The 15076-nt window shown below is 49.8% G+C and overlaps 1 protein-coding gene across 1 annotated transcript in view; it reads left to right on the forward strand.

The window, feature by feature from the left end:
• Window positions 1-15076, forward strand: part of flt4 (fms related receptor tyrosine kinase 4) — a 620139-nt gene that overhangs the window by 531758 nt on the left and 73305 nt on the right. Inside the window, exons 12-14 of the mRNA XM_072512680.1 lie at window positions 2687-2795; window positions 3879-4238; window positions 5126-5272. Coding sequence (XP_072368781.1) covers window positions 2687-2795; window positions 3879-4238; window positions 5126-5272 — 616 coding nt within the window. The remainder of the gene's footprint in view (window positions 1-2686; window positions 2796-3878; window positions 4239-5125; window positions 5273-15076) is intronic.

The raw sequence follows: 15076 nt of genomic DNA on the forward strand, positions 1-15076 counted from the left end.
TACTGTCCATCCAACAGTGCAGTGCTCCCTCAGTACTGTCTCTCCAACAGTGCAGTGCTCCCTCATTACTGTCCATCCAACAGTGCAGTGCTCCCACAGTACTGTCTCTCCAACAGTGCAGTGCTCACTCAGTACGGTCCCTCCAACAGTGCAGCACTCCCTCAGTACCATCTCTCCAACAGTGCAGTGCTCCCTCAGTACTGTCTCTCCAACAGTGCAGCACTCCCTCAGTACTGTCTCTCCAACAGTGCAGCACTCCCTCAGTACTGTCGCTCCAACAGTGCAGTGCTCACTCAGTACTGTCTCTCCAACAGTGCAGTGCTCCCTCAGTACTGTCTCTCCAACAGTGCAGCACTCCCTCAGTACTGTCTCTCCAACAGTGCAGCACTCCCTCATTACTGTCTCCCCAACAGTGCAGCACTCCCTCATTACTCTCTCTCCAACAGTGCAGCACTCCCTCAGTACTGTCTCTCCAACAGTGCAGAGCTCCCTCAGTACTGTCTCTCCAACAGTGCAGTGCTCCCTCATTACTCTCTATCCAACAGTGCAGCACTCCCTCAGTACTGTCTCTCCAACAGTGCAGTGCTCACTCAGTACTGTCCCTCCAACAGTGCAGCACTCCCTCAGTACTGTCTCTCCAACAGTGCAGCACTCCCTCAGTACTGTCTCTCCAACAGTGCAGTGCTCACTCAGTACTGTCCCTCCAACAGTGCAGCACTCCCTCAGTACTGTCTCTCCAACAGTGCAGCACTCCCTCAGTACTGTCTCTCCAACAGTGCAGTGCTCCCTCATTACTCTCTCTCCAACAGTGCAGCACTCCCTCAGTACTGTCTCTCCAACAGTGCAGTGCTCACTCAGTACTGTCCCTCCAACAGTGCAGCACTCCCTCAGTACTGTCTCTCCAACAGTGCAGTGCTCCCTCAGTACTGTCTCTCCAACAGTGCAGTGCTCCCTCAGTACTGTCTCTCCAACAGTGCAGTGCTCCCTCATTACTCTCTCTCCAACAGTGCAGCACTCCCTCAGTACTGTCTCTCCAACAGTGCAGTGCTCACTCAGTACTGTCCCTCCAACAGTGCAGCACTCCCTCAGTACTGTCTCTCCAACAGTGCAGCACTCCCTCAGTACTGTCTCTCCAACAGTGCAGTGCTCACTCAGTACTGTCCCTCCAACAGTGCAGCACTCCCTCAGTACTGTCTCTCCAACAGTGCAGCACTCCCTCAGTACTGTCTCTCCAACAGTGCAGTGCTCCCTCATTACTCTCTCTCCAACAGTGCAGCACTCCCTCAGTACTGTCTCTCCAACAGTGCAGTGCTCCCTCATTACTGTCCATCCAACAGTGCAGTGCTTTCTCAGTATTTTCTCTCCAATAGTGCAGCACTCCCTCATTACTCTCTCTCCAACAGTGCAGCACTCCCTTATTACTGTCCCTCCAACAGTGCAGTGCTCACTCAGTACTGTCCCTCCAACAGTGCAGCACTCCCTCAGTACTGTCTCTCCAACAGTGCAGCACTCCCTCAGTACTGTCTCTCCAACAGTGCAGCACTCACTCAGTACGATTTCTCCAACAGTGCAGTGCTCACTCAGTACTGTCCCTGCAACAGTGCTGCACTCCCTCGGTTAGTCCCTCCAACAGTGCAGTGCTCCCTTATTACTGTCCCTCCAGCAGTGCAGTGCTCCCTCATTACTGTCCCTCCAACAGTGCAGTGTTCACTCACTACTGTCCCTCCAACAGTGCAATGCTCACTCAGTACTCTCTCTCTCCAACAGTGCAGTGCTCACTCGGTACTGTCTCTCCAACAGTGCAGTGCTCCCTCATTACTGTCCCTCCGACAGTGCAGTGTTCACTCACTACTGTCCCTCCAACAGTGCAGTGCTCACTCAGTACTGTCTCTCCAACAGTGCAGTGCTCACTCAGTACTGTCTCTCCAACAGTGCAGTGCTCCCTCATTACTGTCCCTCCAACAGTGCAATGCTCACTCACTACTGTCCCTCCAACAGTGCAGAGCTCACTCACTACTGTCCCTCCAACAGTGCAGTGCTCCTTCAGTACTGTCTCTCCAACAGTGCTGCACCTCTCCATTACTTACCCTATGATGTTTCAGCACTCCTGCAGTCCAGCACGGTCATAGAGTAATTTACAGAACAGAAGAAGGCCATTCCACCCATCAGGCCCATACTAGCTCTTTCTAAAGCAAACCAATCAGCCCCTTTCCCCTTTTATATCGGCATATCCCTGCAAGGGAATCTCCTTCAAGTGTCCATTCAATTTAATTTTGATATCATTCATCTCCTCTGCTTCCACCACCCTCGTGGGGCAGTGAGGTTCAGCTGAGCTGCACTCGCTGTGTGAAAACAGTCCTCAAGGGTGATAGATGTTTGGAATCGTCTCCTGCAATTGACAGTTAAGGTTCGGTCAATTATTAATTTTAAGTCTGAGTTTGATAAAAATGTTGTTAACCAGAAGTATTAAGGGATATTGGCAACGGTGGTTTATGGGGTCCGATCACAGACCAGCCATAATCTCATTGAATGGATGACAGAACGGACTCGAGAGGCTGACTGGCCTCCTTCTGATTGACGCTGTTTCATTCTGGGCTATTCACTGTCTGGACACAGCACTGCCTAGCTTGGGCTTTGGTTGTCCGCCCACCACTCCTCTGACTCTTTTCTCTCCCTCCTCTGGCAGACGGTCAGCAAGCTGGTGATCCTCGCTGCAAATATCTCCGTCATGTACAAATGTTCTGCTGTCAATAAGGTCGGACGGGATGACCGGGTCATCTATTTCTATGTGACGAGTGAGTAACAGAACGTGACTGATGTAAATCGAATGAAGTAAGGTGGGGGAGGGGGGGGGGGGGGGGGGGTCACTGACCAATCAGAGAAATATCGCAAGCATCAAGCAACCCCCCCCCCAGTGGCCCAGATTTGTAACTGCACCAAGTTTTGTGGAGTTAAAGCTGAGGTGGGTATGGTAGCGCAGTGGTTTAGCTACTGGGCTGTCAAAGGAAAAACAAATCAGACATGCCTGTTGCTTCTGGGGGCTAATCAATGACATTGGGTGAGAGTTGGAAAGGCATCACTTACATTTTAAACAGGGGCCATGGCGGGGGCACACAGGAAAGTGGAGTTAAGGCCACAATCGAAGGCTCAAGGGACCGAATGGCCTTCGCCTGCACCTCTTTCACGTAAATCTGAGACTCCAGGCTAATTGCTGGTATCCCCGCCTCCGATCAGAGGGTTCAGGGTTCAAGCCCCTCTCCAGACGGTCCTGCTGATTGGAGAGTGGAGCTGGGTCAGCATTTACTGCCCAGCCCCCCCCGATCGCCCTTGAACTGAGTAGCTTGCTAGACCAAGAGTCAACCACATTGCTGTGGCTCTGGAGTCACAGGTAGGCCCCATGTGCAGGCCAGACATGGTGAGGTTGGCAGATTTCTTTCCCCAAAGGGCATTACTGAACCAGATGGGTTTTCACGACAATCGTTTTTATCATTAGACTTTTAATTCCAGATTTTTTTAAAATTCAAATTTCACCCCCGGGATTCGAACCCGGATTTCTGGGTCTCTGGATTACTACTCGAGTGAAGATATCACTGCGCCACTGCCACAAACTCCCCGCATTGAATCCGCTTCCACTGGCTTCTCCAGCAGTGCATTCCAGATCTTCATAACTCCCGACATTAAAATGAAGATTCCCCTTTTCCCCCTCCCTTTTGTTAACTAACCGTTCACTGGTTGCTGCCAGGGGAAACAGACGTCACTTCCTTATTCAGGATTCTCAAAGGAAAATTCATCTATTTCCCCCGAGGGGCTTTGATGACAAAAGTGACTCATTCGGATTCAATCAAGGGGCTGAATTAACTTGCCCACTTTCCCACTAGGCATCCCAGAAGGGTTTGGAATCGAACTTCAGCCTTCGGAGAACCCGGTGGAAGGGGAGAACATGAAACTACGTTGCAATGCGGACAACTACACGTACGAGAACCTGCGGTGGTACCGGCTCCTGCCCAGTGCCCTCGAAGGGGAGCTTGGAGACCCCCCAGTCCTGGAGTGCAAGAGCATGCATCTCTTTGCCAAGGAGATGCAGGGAGTGATGACGCTGGACTCACAGATGAAAGGCGTGGCGCTTGAGCTTCAGATCCCGAGCATTACTCTGAACGACGAGGGAGATTATGTGTGCGAGGTGCAGAATAAGAAAACCGAGGAGAAACACTGCCACAGGAAATACATCTTAGTGCGAGGTGAGTGCTCTAAACATAAAGAACGGAGGTGACCATCTCGTAAACACGGTGCATCCTTATAAAATGGACTAACCTGCAAAAATAATTTGCATTTATTTTGCCCCGTTTCTGACCTCAGAACTTTGCACAGAGCACAGCCAATGAAGTACTTTTAAAGTGTTGTAATGGTGGGACGCATGCCAGTCAATTTAATCCCACAAATAACAATGTAATATAGACAAGATAATCTCCCTTTGTGATAATGGTTGAGGGACAAGTATCTGACAAAAGGCACTGGGGAAAACGGTTCTGCTTTTCTTGAAGCAGTGCCTCAGGATAATTTACATCCATTTGCAAAGGCAGCTGCTGCCTGATCCTGCAAGTGTTTGATGGAAGAGTGCAGGCTCCAAGGGCAGCACTGGTTAAATACAGATTAATTGCTCCCCCGACACTATCTCATTAAACAGTCACAGGGCAGGTAAAACATAAAGTTAGATGCAGAGTAAAATTCCCTCTCCATTATGGACACTGTTATTGACAACCATTTCACTCATGTCCTTCGGGGGAGAGAACTTGCTATCTCTCCCAATCTGGCCCATGCACAATTTAAGCTCTACCCGACGTGGTTTACCAATGCTTTTCAGATAGGCATGGTCAATGTTGGCAGTCCCAAGAAATAAATTTGACAACGAAAACTCCCTTGCAGTCAGGAAAACACTGCAAAGGGCAGTTAGTAATGGGTAATAAATGCTGGCCTAGCCAGCAACGCCCTCGTCACATGGATGAATATTTAAAGATATGTGCTATGAGTGGAAGCATGTTGGAATCTTCGGAGCCATGCGTGTGCTTCAGCACGAGGCCACACTGTACGGGTTTTGCCTGATTCTAAGCTCTAAACCTTCCTGCAGCTCAGGAGAGGCCGAAACTGCTCGTCAACCTGACCGATGTCACGGTCAACGTCAGTGACTCCATCCATATGAACTGCAGAGCCAGTGGCACACCCCAGCCCAGCGTCATCTGGTACAAAGATGAACAACCACTCCATGAGATGTCAGGTAAGATCCCAAGGGCAGACTTCAAATGGAGAGAGACGACAGAATGATACGGTGCAGAGTGATCTGAGAGGCCTCGTACATGAAAGTTAACATGCAGACCCATGCAGCAAGTAATTAGGAAGGCTGACTTTTATTACAAAGGGGGTGAAAAGTATGGAAGTCTTTCTACAACTGTACAGGGCATAGGTGAGACCACACCTAGAGTACAACATACGGTTCTGGTCTACTTATTTAAGGAAGTATATACTTACAGTGAAGCAGCCCAGAGGAGATTCACAAGGACGATTCCTGGGATGAAGGGGTTTGCGTCATGAGGAAAGGTTGGACAATACTCATTGGAGTTCAGTCAAATAAGAAGTGCTCTAATTGAAACATGTAAGATTCTGAGGGGGCTCGACGGGGTAGCTGCTGTTACGACACCCTGGGCTAGTGCACAGTCAATTCCAATCCCTGGAGTCACAACACAAGTGAGTTAACCAATCATTCATAGAAAAGTTCCTGAAGTCTTTGGATCTTAGTTGCCCAATAATCACAGTCACTAGGTTTGTGAATGTAAACGCAATTACTTTTTATTAATAACAAGAACTATAATAAAATATGCAGCAAATACAACTGGTTAAATATTAACTAATTCTTAATTCCCCACATTAACTTGTCACTGCCCCCCCCACACACACACACACCCTCACACACACACCCTCTACACACACACACCCACTACACACACACCCTCTACACACACTCACCCTCTACACACACTCACCCTCTACACACACTCACCCTCTACACACACTCACCCTCTACACACACTCACCCTCTACACACACTCACCCTCTACACACACACACCCTCTACACACACACACACCCACTACACACACTCACCCACTACACACACTCACCCTCTACACACACGCACACCCTCTACACACACTCACCCTCTACACACACCCACCCTCTACACACACTCACCCTCTACACACACATCCTCTACACACACACACCCACTACACACACTCACCCTCTACACACACACGCCCTCTACACACACACACACTCTACACACACTCACCCTCTACACACACACCCTCTACACACACACCCACTACACACACTAACCCTCTACACACACACACCCTCTACACACACACACACTCTACACACACTCACCCTCTACACACACACCCACTACACAAGCACACACACCCTCTACACGCACACACACACTCACCCTCTACACACACACACCCACTACACACACACACCCTCTACATACACACACACCCACTACACAAACACACACACCCTCTACACACACACACATACACACTCACCCTCTACACACACACCCTCTACACACACACACCCTCACACACACACCCACTACACACACTCACCCTCTACACACACACACCCTCTACACACACACACACACACACTACACACACACACCCTCTACATACACACACACCCACTACACAAGCACACACACCCTCTACACACACACACCCACTACACACACACACCCTCTACATACACACACACCCACTACACAAACACACACACCCTCTACACACACACACCCTCTACACACACACACCCTCACACACACACCCTCTACACACACACACCCACTACACACACACACCCTCTACACACACTCACCCTCTACACACACTCACCCTCTACACACACTCACCCTCTACACACACACACCCTCTACACACACACACACCCACTACACACACTCAACCACTACACACACTCACCCTCTACACGCACACCCCTCTACACGCACACACCCTCTACACACACTCACCCTCTACACACACCCACCCTCTACACACACTCACCCTCTACATACACACACACACTACACACACTCACCCTCTACACACACACCCTCTACACACACACACCCTCTACACACACACACACCCTCTACACACACACACCCTCTACACACACACCCTCTACACAAACACGCCCTCTACACACACACAGCCTCTACACACACACACCCTCTACACACACACACACTCTCTACACACACACACACATCCTCTACACACACACACACAACCTCTACACACACACACACACACACCTTCTACACACACACGCACACACCCTCTACATACACACACACCCTCTACACACACACACACCCTCTACACACACACACACCCTCTACACACACACACACCCTCTACACACACACACACCTTCTACACACACATACACACCCTCTACACACACACACAAACACACACCCACACACACCCTCTACACACACACACACTCTCTACACACACACACACACCCTCTACACACACACACACAACCTCTACACACACACACACAACCTCTACACACACACACGCACACACCTTCTACACACACACGCACACACCCTCTACACGCGCGCGCACACACACACACACACACACACACACACACACTACACACACACACACCCTCTACATACACACACACCCTCTATACACACACACCCTTTAGACACATACGCACACACACTCTACACACCCTCTACACACACACCCTCTGCACACAGACACACACCCTCTACACACACACCCACACACACCCTCTACACACACAAAGAACAAAGAAATGTACAGCACAGGAACAGGCCCTTCGGCCCTCCAAGCCCGTGCCGACCATGCTGCCCGACTAAACTATAATCTTCTACACTTCCTGGGTCCGTATCCCTCTATTCCCATCCTATTCATGTATTTGTCAAGATGCCCCTTTTTTTTTTTTTTTAATATTTTATTGAAAATTTTTGGTCAACCATCATAGTACATTGTGTATCCTTTACACAATAATATAACAGTATAAATAACAATGACCTGTTTTATAAACAAAGAATAAATAATATATAACAAAAACGAAAACTAAAACTAAATGGCAACTGCCTTGTCTCAGATAAACACTCTCCAAAAATATGATTTAACAGTCCAATATACAATTATTTATAGCAACGACCTATACATATTATACATATATATTAACAACCCTGAGAGTCCTTCTGGTTCCTCCCCCACCCCACCCCACCCCCACCCCTGGGCTGCTACTGCTGCCTTCTTCTTTTCCATTCCCTCTATCTTTCTGTGAGGTATTCGACGAACGGTTGCCACCGCCTGGTGAACCCTTGAGCCGATCCCCTTAGGACAAACTTAATCCGTTCCAGCTTTATAAACCCTGCCATGTCATTTATCCAGGTCTCCACCCCCGGGGGCTTGGCTTCCTTCCACATCAACAGTATCCTGCGCCGGGCTACTAGGGACGCAAAGGCCAAAACATCAGCCTCTTTCGCCTCCTGCACTCCCGGCTCTTCTGCAACCCCGAATATAGCCAACCCCCAGCTTGGTTCGACCTGGACCCCCACCACCTTCGAAAGCACCTTTATCACCCCCACCCAGAACCCCTGTAGTGCCGGACATGACCAAAACATGTGGGTGTGATTCGCTGGGCTTCTCGAGCATCCCGCACACCTATCCTCTACCCCAAAAAATTTACTGAGCCGTGCTCCAGTCATATGCGCCCTGTGTAACACCTTAAATTAAATCAGGCTTAGCCTGGCACACGAGGACGATGAGTTTACCCTACTTAGGGCATCCGCCCACAGCCCCTCCTCAATCTCCTCCCCCAGCTCTTCTTCCCATTTCCCTTTCAACTCATCTACCATAATCTCCCCCTCGTCCCTCATTTCCCTATATATATCTGACACCTTACCGTCCCCCACCCATGTCTTTGAGATCACTCTGTCCTGCACCTCATGCGTCGGGAGCTGCAGGAATTCCCTCTCCTGTTGCCTCGCAAAAGCCCTCAGTTGCATATACCGGAATGCATTCCCTTGGGGCAACCCATATTTCTCGGTCAGCGCTCCCAGACTTGCGAACTTCCCATCCACAAACAGATCTTTCAGTTGCGTTACTCCTGCTATTTGCCATATTCCAAATCCCCCATCCATTCTCCCCGGGGCAAACCTATGGTTATTTCTTATCGGGGACCCCACCAAGGCTCCCGTCTTTCCCCTATGCCGTCTCCACTGTCCCCAAATTTTCAAAGTCGCCACCACCACCGGGCTTGTGGTGTATTTCTTCGGTGAGAACGGCAATGGGGCCATCACCATAGCTTGTAGGCTAGTCCCCCTACAGGACGCCCTCTCCAATCTCTTCCACGCCGCTCCGTCCTCTTCTCCCATCCACTTACTCACCATTGAGATATTGGCGGCCCAGTAGTACTCACTTAGGCTCGGTAGTGCCAGCCCCCCCCTATCCCTACTACGCTGTAAGAATCCCTTCCTCACTCTCGGGGTCTTCCCGGCCCACACAAAACTCATGATACTCTTTTCAATCCTTTTGAAAAAAGCCTTTGTGATCACCACCGGGAGGCACTGAAACACAAAGAGGAATCTCGGGAGGACTACCATTTTAACCGCCTGCACCCTCCCTGCCAGTGACAGGGATACCATGTCCCATCTCTTGAAGTCCTCCTCCATTTGTTCCACCAATCGCGTTAAATTTAACCTATGCAATGTACCCCAATTCTTGGCTATCTGGATCCCCAAGTAACGAAAGTCCCTTGTTACCTTCCTCAGCGGAAAGTCCTCTATTTCTCTGCTCTGCTCCCCTGGATGCACCACAAACAACTCACTTTTCCCCATGTTCAGTTTATATCCTGAGAATTCTCCAAACTCCCGAAGTGTCCGCATTATCTCTGGCATCCCCTCCGCCGGGTCCGCTACATATAACAACAAATCATCCGCATACAGAGATACCCGGTGTTCTTCTCCTCCTCTAAGTACTCCCCTCCACTTCTTGGAACCCCTCAATGCTATTGCCAGGGGCTCAATCGCCAGTGCAAACAATAATGGGGACAGAGGGCATCCCTGCCTTGTCCCGCTATGGAGCCGAAAGTATGCAGATCCCCGTCCATTCGTGACCACACTCGCCACTGGGGCCCTATACAACAGCTGCACCCATCCAACATACTCATCTCCAAAACCAAATCTCCTCAGCACCTCCCACAGATAATCCCACTCCACTCTATCAAATGCTTTCTCAGCATCCATCGCCACCACTATCTCCGCTTCCCCCTCTGGTGGGGGCATCATCATTACCCCTAGCAGCCTCCGTATATTCGTATTCAGCTGTCTCCCCTTCACAAACCCAGTTTGGTCCTCATGGACCACCCTCGGGACACAATCCTCTATCCTCATTGCCATTACCTTGGCCAGAATCTTAGCGTCTACATTTAGAAGGGAAATAGGTCTATAGGACCCGCATTGCAGTGGGTCCTTTTCCTTCTTTAGGAGAAGCGATATCGTTGCCTCAGACATAGTCGGGGGCAGCTGTCCCCTTTCCTTTGCCTCATTAAAGGTCCTCATCAGTAGCGGGGCGAGCAAGTCCACATATTTCCTGTAAAATTCAACTGGGAATCCATCCGGTCCCGGAGCCTTCCCCGCCTGCATGCTCCTAATTCCTTTCACTACTTCCTCTATTTCAATCTGTGCTCCCAGTCCCACCCTTTCCTGCTCCTCCACCTTGGGAAATTCCAGCCGGTCCAGAAAGCCCATCATTCTCTCCCTCCCATCCGGGGGTTGAGCTTCGTATAATTTTTTATAAAATGCCTTGAACACTCCATTCACTCTCTCCGCTCCCCGCTCCATCTCTCCTTCCTCATCCCTCACTCCCCCTATTTCCCTCGCTGCTCCCCTTTTCCTCAATTGGTGGGCCAGCAACCTGCTCGCCTTCTCCCCATATTCGTACTGTACACCCTGTGCCTTCCTCCACTGTGCCTCTGCAGTACCCGTTGTCAGCAAGTCGAATTCTACATGTAGCCTTTGCCTTTCCCTGTACAGTCCCTCCTCCGGTGCTTCCGCATATTGTCTGTCCACCCTCAGAAGTTCTTGGTCAAGATGCCCCTTAAATGTCACTATCGTCCCTGCTCCCACCATCTCCTCCGGTAGCGAGTTCCAGGCACCCACTACCCTCGTGTAAAAAAACGTGCCTCGTACATCTACTCTAAACCTTGCCCCTCTCACCTTAAACCTATGCCCCCTAGTAATTGACCCCTCTACCCTGGGGAAAAGCCTCTGACTTTCCACTCTGTCTATGCTCCTCATAATTTTGTAGACCTCTATCAGGTCGCCCTTCAACCTCCTTTGTTCCAGTGAGAACAAACCGAGTTTATTCAACCGCTCCTCATAGCTAATGCCCTCCATACCAGGCAACATTCTGGTAAATCTCTTCTACACCCTCTCTAAAGCCTCCACATCCTTCTGGTAGTATGGTGACCAGAATTGAACACTATACTCCAAGCGTGGCCTAACTAAGGTTCTATACAGCTGCAACATGACTTGCCAATTCTTATACTCAATGCCCCAGCCAATGAAGGCAAGCATGCCATATGCCTTCTTGACTACCTTCTCCACCTGTGTTGCCCCTTTCAGTGACCTGTGGACCTGTACACCTAGATCTCTCTGACTTTCAATACTCTTGAGGGTTCTACCATTCACTGTGTGTTCTACACACACACCCTCTACACACACACCCTCTACACACACGCACACCCTCTACACACACACGCACACCCTCTACACACACACACACGCACACACCCTATACACACAGACACTCACACTACACACACACACACACCCACACACACACTACACATACACACCCTCTACACACACACACACACACACACACACACCCTCTACACACACACACCCACTACACACACACACACACACTACACACACACACCCTCTACACACACACACCCTCACACATTGGGCAGCACGGTAGCATTGTGGATAGCGCAATTGCTTCACAGCTCCAGGGTCCCATGTTCGATTCCGACTTAGGTCACTGTCTGTGCAGAGTCTGCACATCCTCCCCGTGTGTGCGTGGGTTTCCTCCGGGTGCTCCGGTTTCCTCCCACAGTCCAAAGTGTGCAGGTTAGGTGGATTGGCCATGATAAATTGCCCTTAGTGTCCAAAATTGCCCTTAGTGTTGGGTGGGGTTACTGTGTTATGGGGATAGGGTGGAGGTGTTGATCTTGGGTAGGGTGCTCTTTCCAAGAGCCGGTGCAGACTCGATGGGCCGAATAGCCTCCTTCTGCACTGTAAATTCTATGATCTATGATACACACACACACACACCCTCTACACACACACCCTCTATACACACACATACCCTCTATACACACACACCCTCTACACACACACACACACCCTCCCTCTGTGTGCACACACACACACACACACAAAAGACAGACAAACACAGAGGGTAAGACAGGGGTAAAATTGAAAAGGAGTCTGATTAGTAAGTTTGCAGACGACACAAAGGTTGGTGGAATTGCGGATAGCGATGAGGACTGTCTGAGGATACAGCAGGATTTAGATTGTCTGGAGACTTGGGCGGAGAGATGGCAGATGGAGTTTAACCTGGACAAATGTGAGGTAATGCATTTTGGAAGGGCTAATGCAGGTAGGGAATATACGGTGAATGGTAGAACCCTCAAGAGTATTGAAAGTCAAAGAGATCTAGGAGTACAGGTCCACAGATCACTGAAAGGGGCTACACAGGTGGAGAAGGTAGTCAAGAAGGCATACGGCATGCTTGCCTTCATTGGCCGGGGCATTGAGTATAAGAATTGGCAAGTCATGTTGCAGCTGTATAGAACCTTAGTTAGGCCACACTTGGAGTATAGTGTTCAATTCTGGTCGCCACACTACCAGAAGGATGTGGAGGCTTTAGAGAGGGTGCAGAAGAGATTTACCAGAATGTTGCCTGGTATGGAGGGCATAAGCTATGAGGAGCGATTGAATAAACTCGGTTTGTTCTCACTGGAACGAAGGAGGTTGAGGGGCGACCTGATAGAGGTATACAAAATTATGAGGGGCATAGACAGAGTGGATAGTCAGAGGCTTTTCCCCAGGGTAGAGGGGTCAATTACTAGGGGGCATAGGTTTAAGGTGAGAGGGGCAAAGTTTAGAGTAGATGTACGAGGCAAGTTTTTTACGCAGAGGGTAGTGGGTGCCTGGAACTCACTACCGGAGGAGGTAGTGGAGGCAGGGACGATAGGGACATTTAAGGGGCATCTTGACAAATATATGAATAGGATGGGAATAGAAGGATACGGACCCAGGAAGTGTAGAAGATTGTAGTTTAGTCGGGCAGTATGGTCGGCGCGGGCTTGGAGGGCCGAAGGGCCTGTTCCTGTGCTGTACATTTCTTTGTTTGTCTTTGTTTGTTTGTCTTTGTTTCAGGTAGTTGTCTCCAGCACCTTACTCTTCTTCAACTCTACTTTCAGTCTGTGGCTTTACTGTAGATTCATTCAGGTTCTCTGCAGTTCCAGGAATATAGCACTCACAGCCTTTTTGGAGAAAACACGGAGGAGAGAGAGAGAGAGAGAGAGTCCTTGCCCCTGTGCTCCCAGAGTCAAAGTGAGCTCTTTAGGACTCTGAAAATCATTCCACTGAGATGAGATCCAATCACCACCTGTTACCAGGCAGAGTACAGCCTTTTGTCATTCCATTTTCCACTGCCAACCAATCAAACCGAATCCCACCCCATCTCTCTGAATCGCTACATCTGGGAAATTTCCTGCATCTTCCTTAGTAGAAACAGACACAAAGTAATCTTTTAGCTTCTCCGTCATTTCTCTGTTCCCTCTTATAAAAACTCCTGACAGGGCAGTACGGTGGCGCAGTGGGTTAGCACTGCAGTCTCACGGCGCCGAGGTCCCAGGTTCGATCCCGGCTCTGGGTCACTGTCCGTGTGGAGTTTGCACATTCTCCCCGTGTTTGTGTGGGTTTCGCCCCACAACCCAAAGATGTGCAGGTTAGGTGGATTGGCCACGCTAAATTGCCCCTTAATTGGGAAAAATGAATTGGGTACTCTAAATTCATTTTTTAAAAAAGAAAAACTCCAGACTTTGGCTGTAATCGACCCAGAGGCGACTTACTTAAATGTTTCCTTTTTACCTATAGAAGCTTTTACAGTCCCTTTTTATGCTTTTCTTTTGTTAGATTGCATTAATATTCAGTTCTCCCTGTGTTTCTCATTTTCCTTTGCTGTAATAAAAGCCTCCCAATCCTCAGGTTTGCTACTCTTTCTGGCAACTTTATAATCCCTATCTTTTAATCTTATATAATCCTTCCCTTCCTTTGTTAGCCACAGTTGACTGGCTCAGTTTGCACGTTGAAGGAATGTATCAGTGCTGAATGAATATTTCAAGGAGAAATTTTACAGGGCCGGCCTCTCTGGCTGGCGGCCTCCTTTCTTCCGCGCCGGCCCCTGTAGTCCTGCGCCATGTTGCGTCAGGGTCAGCGCGTGAAGGAAGCCACTGTGCATGTGTGCGTTGGCGCCGGTGCCACTGTGCATGCGCGCGTTGCCGCCGGTGCCACTGTGCATGCGCGGATCCTGCAGCGCCCAGTTCACGCCGGGATCAGCAGCTGGAGTGCCGTGCTGGCTCCCTTTAGAGGCCAGAGTTGCTGATCCTGATGCCGTGTTGACACTTAGTGCCAACACCCAGCCTCAGGATTACAGAACCCCGCCTATTGGGTCTGTCTGTTGCCTCGTGTGACTGAACAGCCTGCAATCCGGACTCGCACAGGGAGAATGTTGAGCTGGACGACAGTGCTAATAGAAGGCCCAGGGCGGGTGTTCAGGAAAGTGGAGCTGAAAACGGGAGTGTGCAGGTGATTGCAGGGAAGTGGAGGAGGGAGGACACAAACTATCTCACACAACGTGTGTTTGTATCA

Source organism: Scyliorhinus torazame, chromosome 7 (genome assembly GCF_047496885.1).
Source record: "Scyliorhinus torazame isolate Kashiwa2021f chromosome 7, sScyTor2.1, whole genome shotgun sequence".
NCBI classification, from domain to species: domain Eukaryota; kingdom Metazoa; phylum Chordata; class Chondrichthyes; order Carcharhiniformes; family Scyliorhinidae; genus Scyliorhinus; species Scyliorhinus torazame.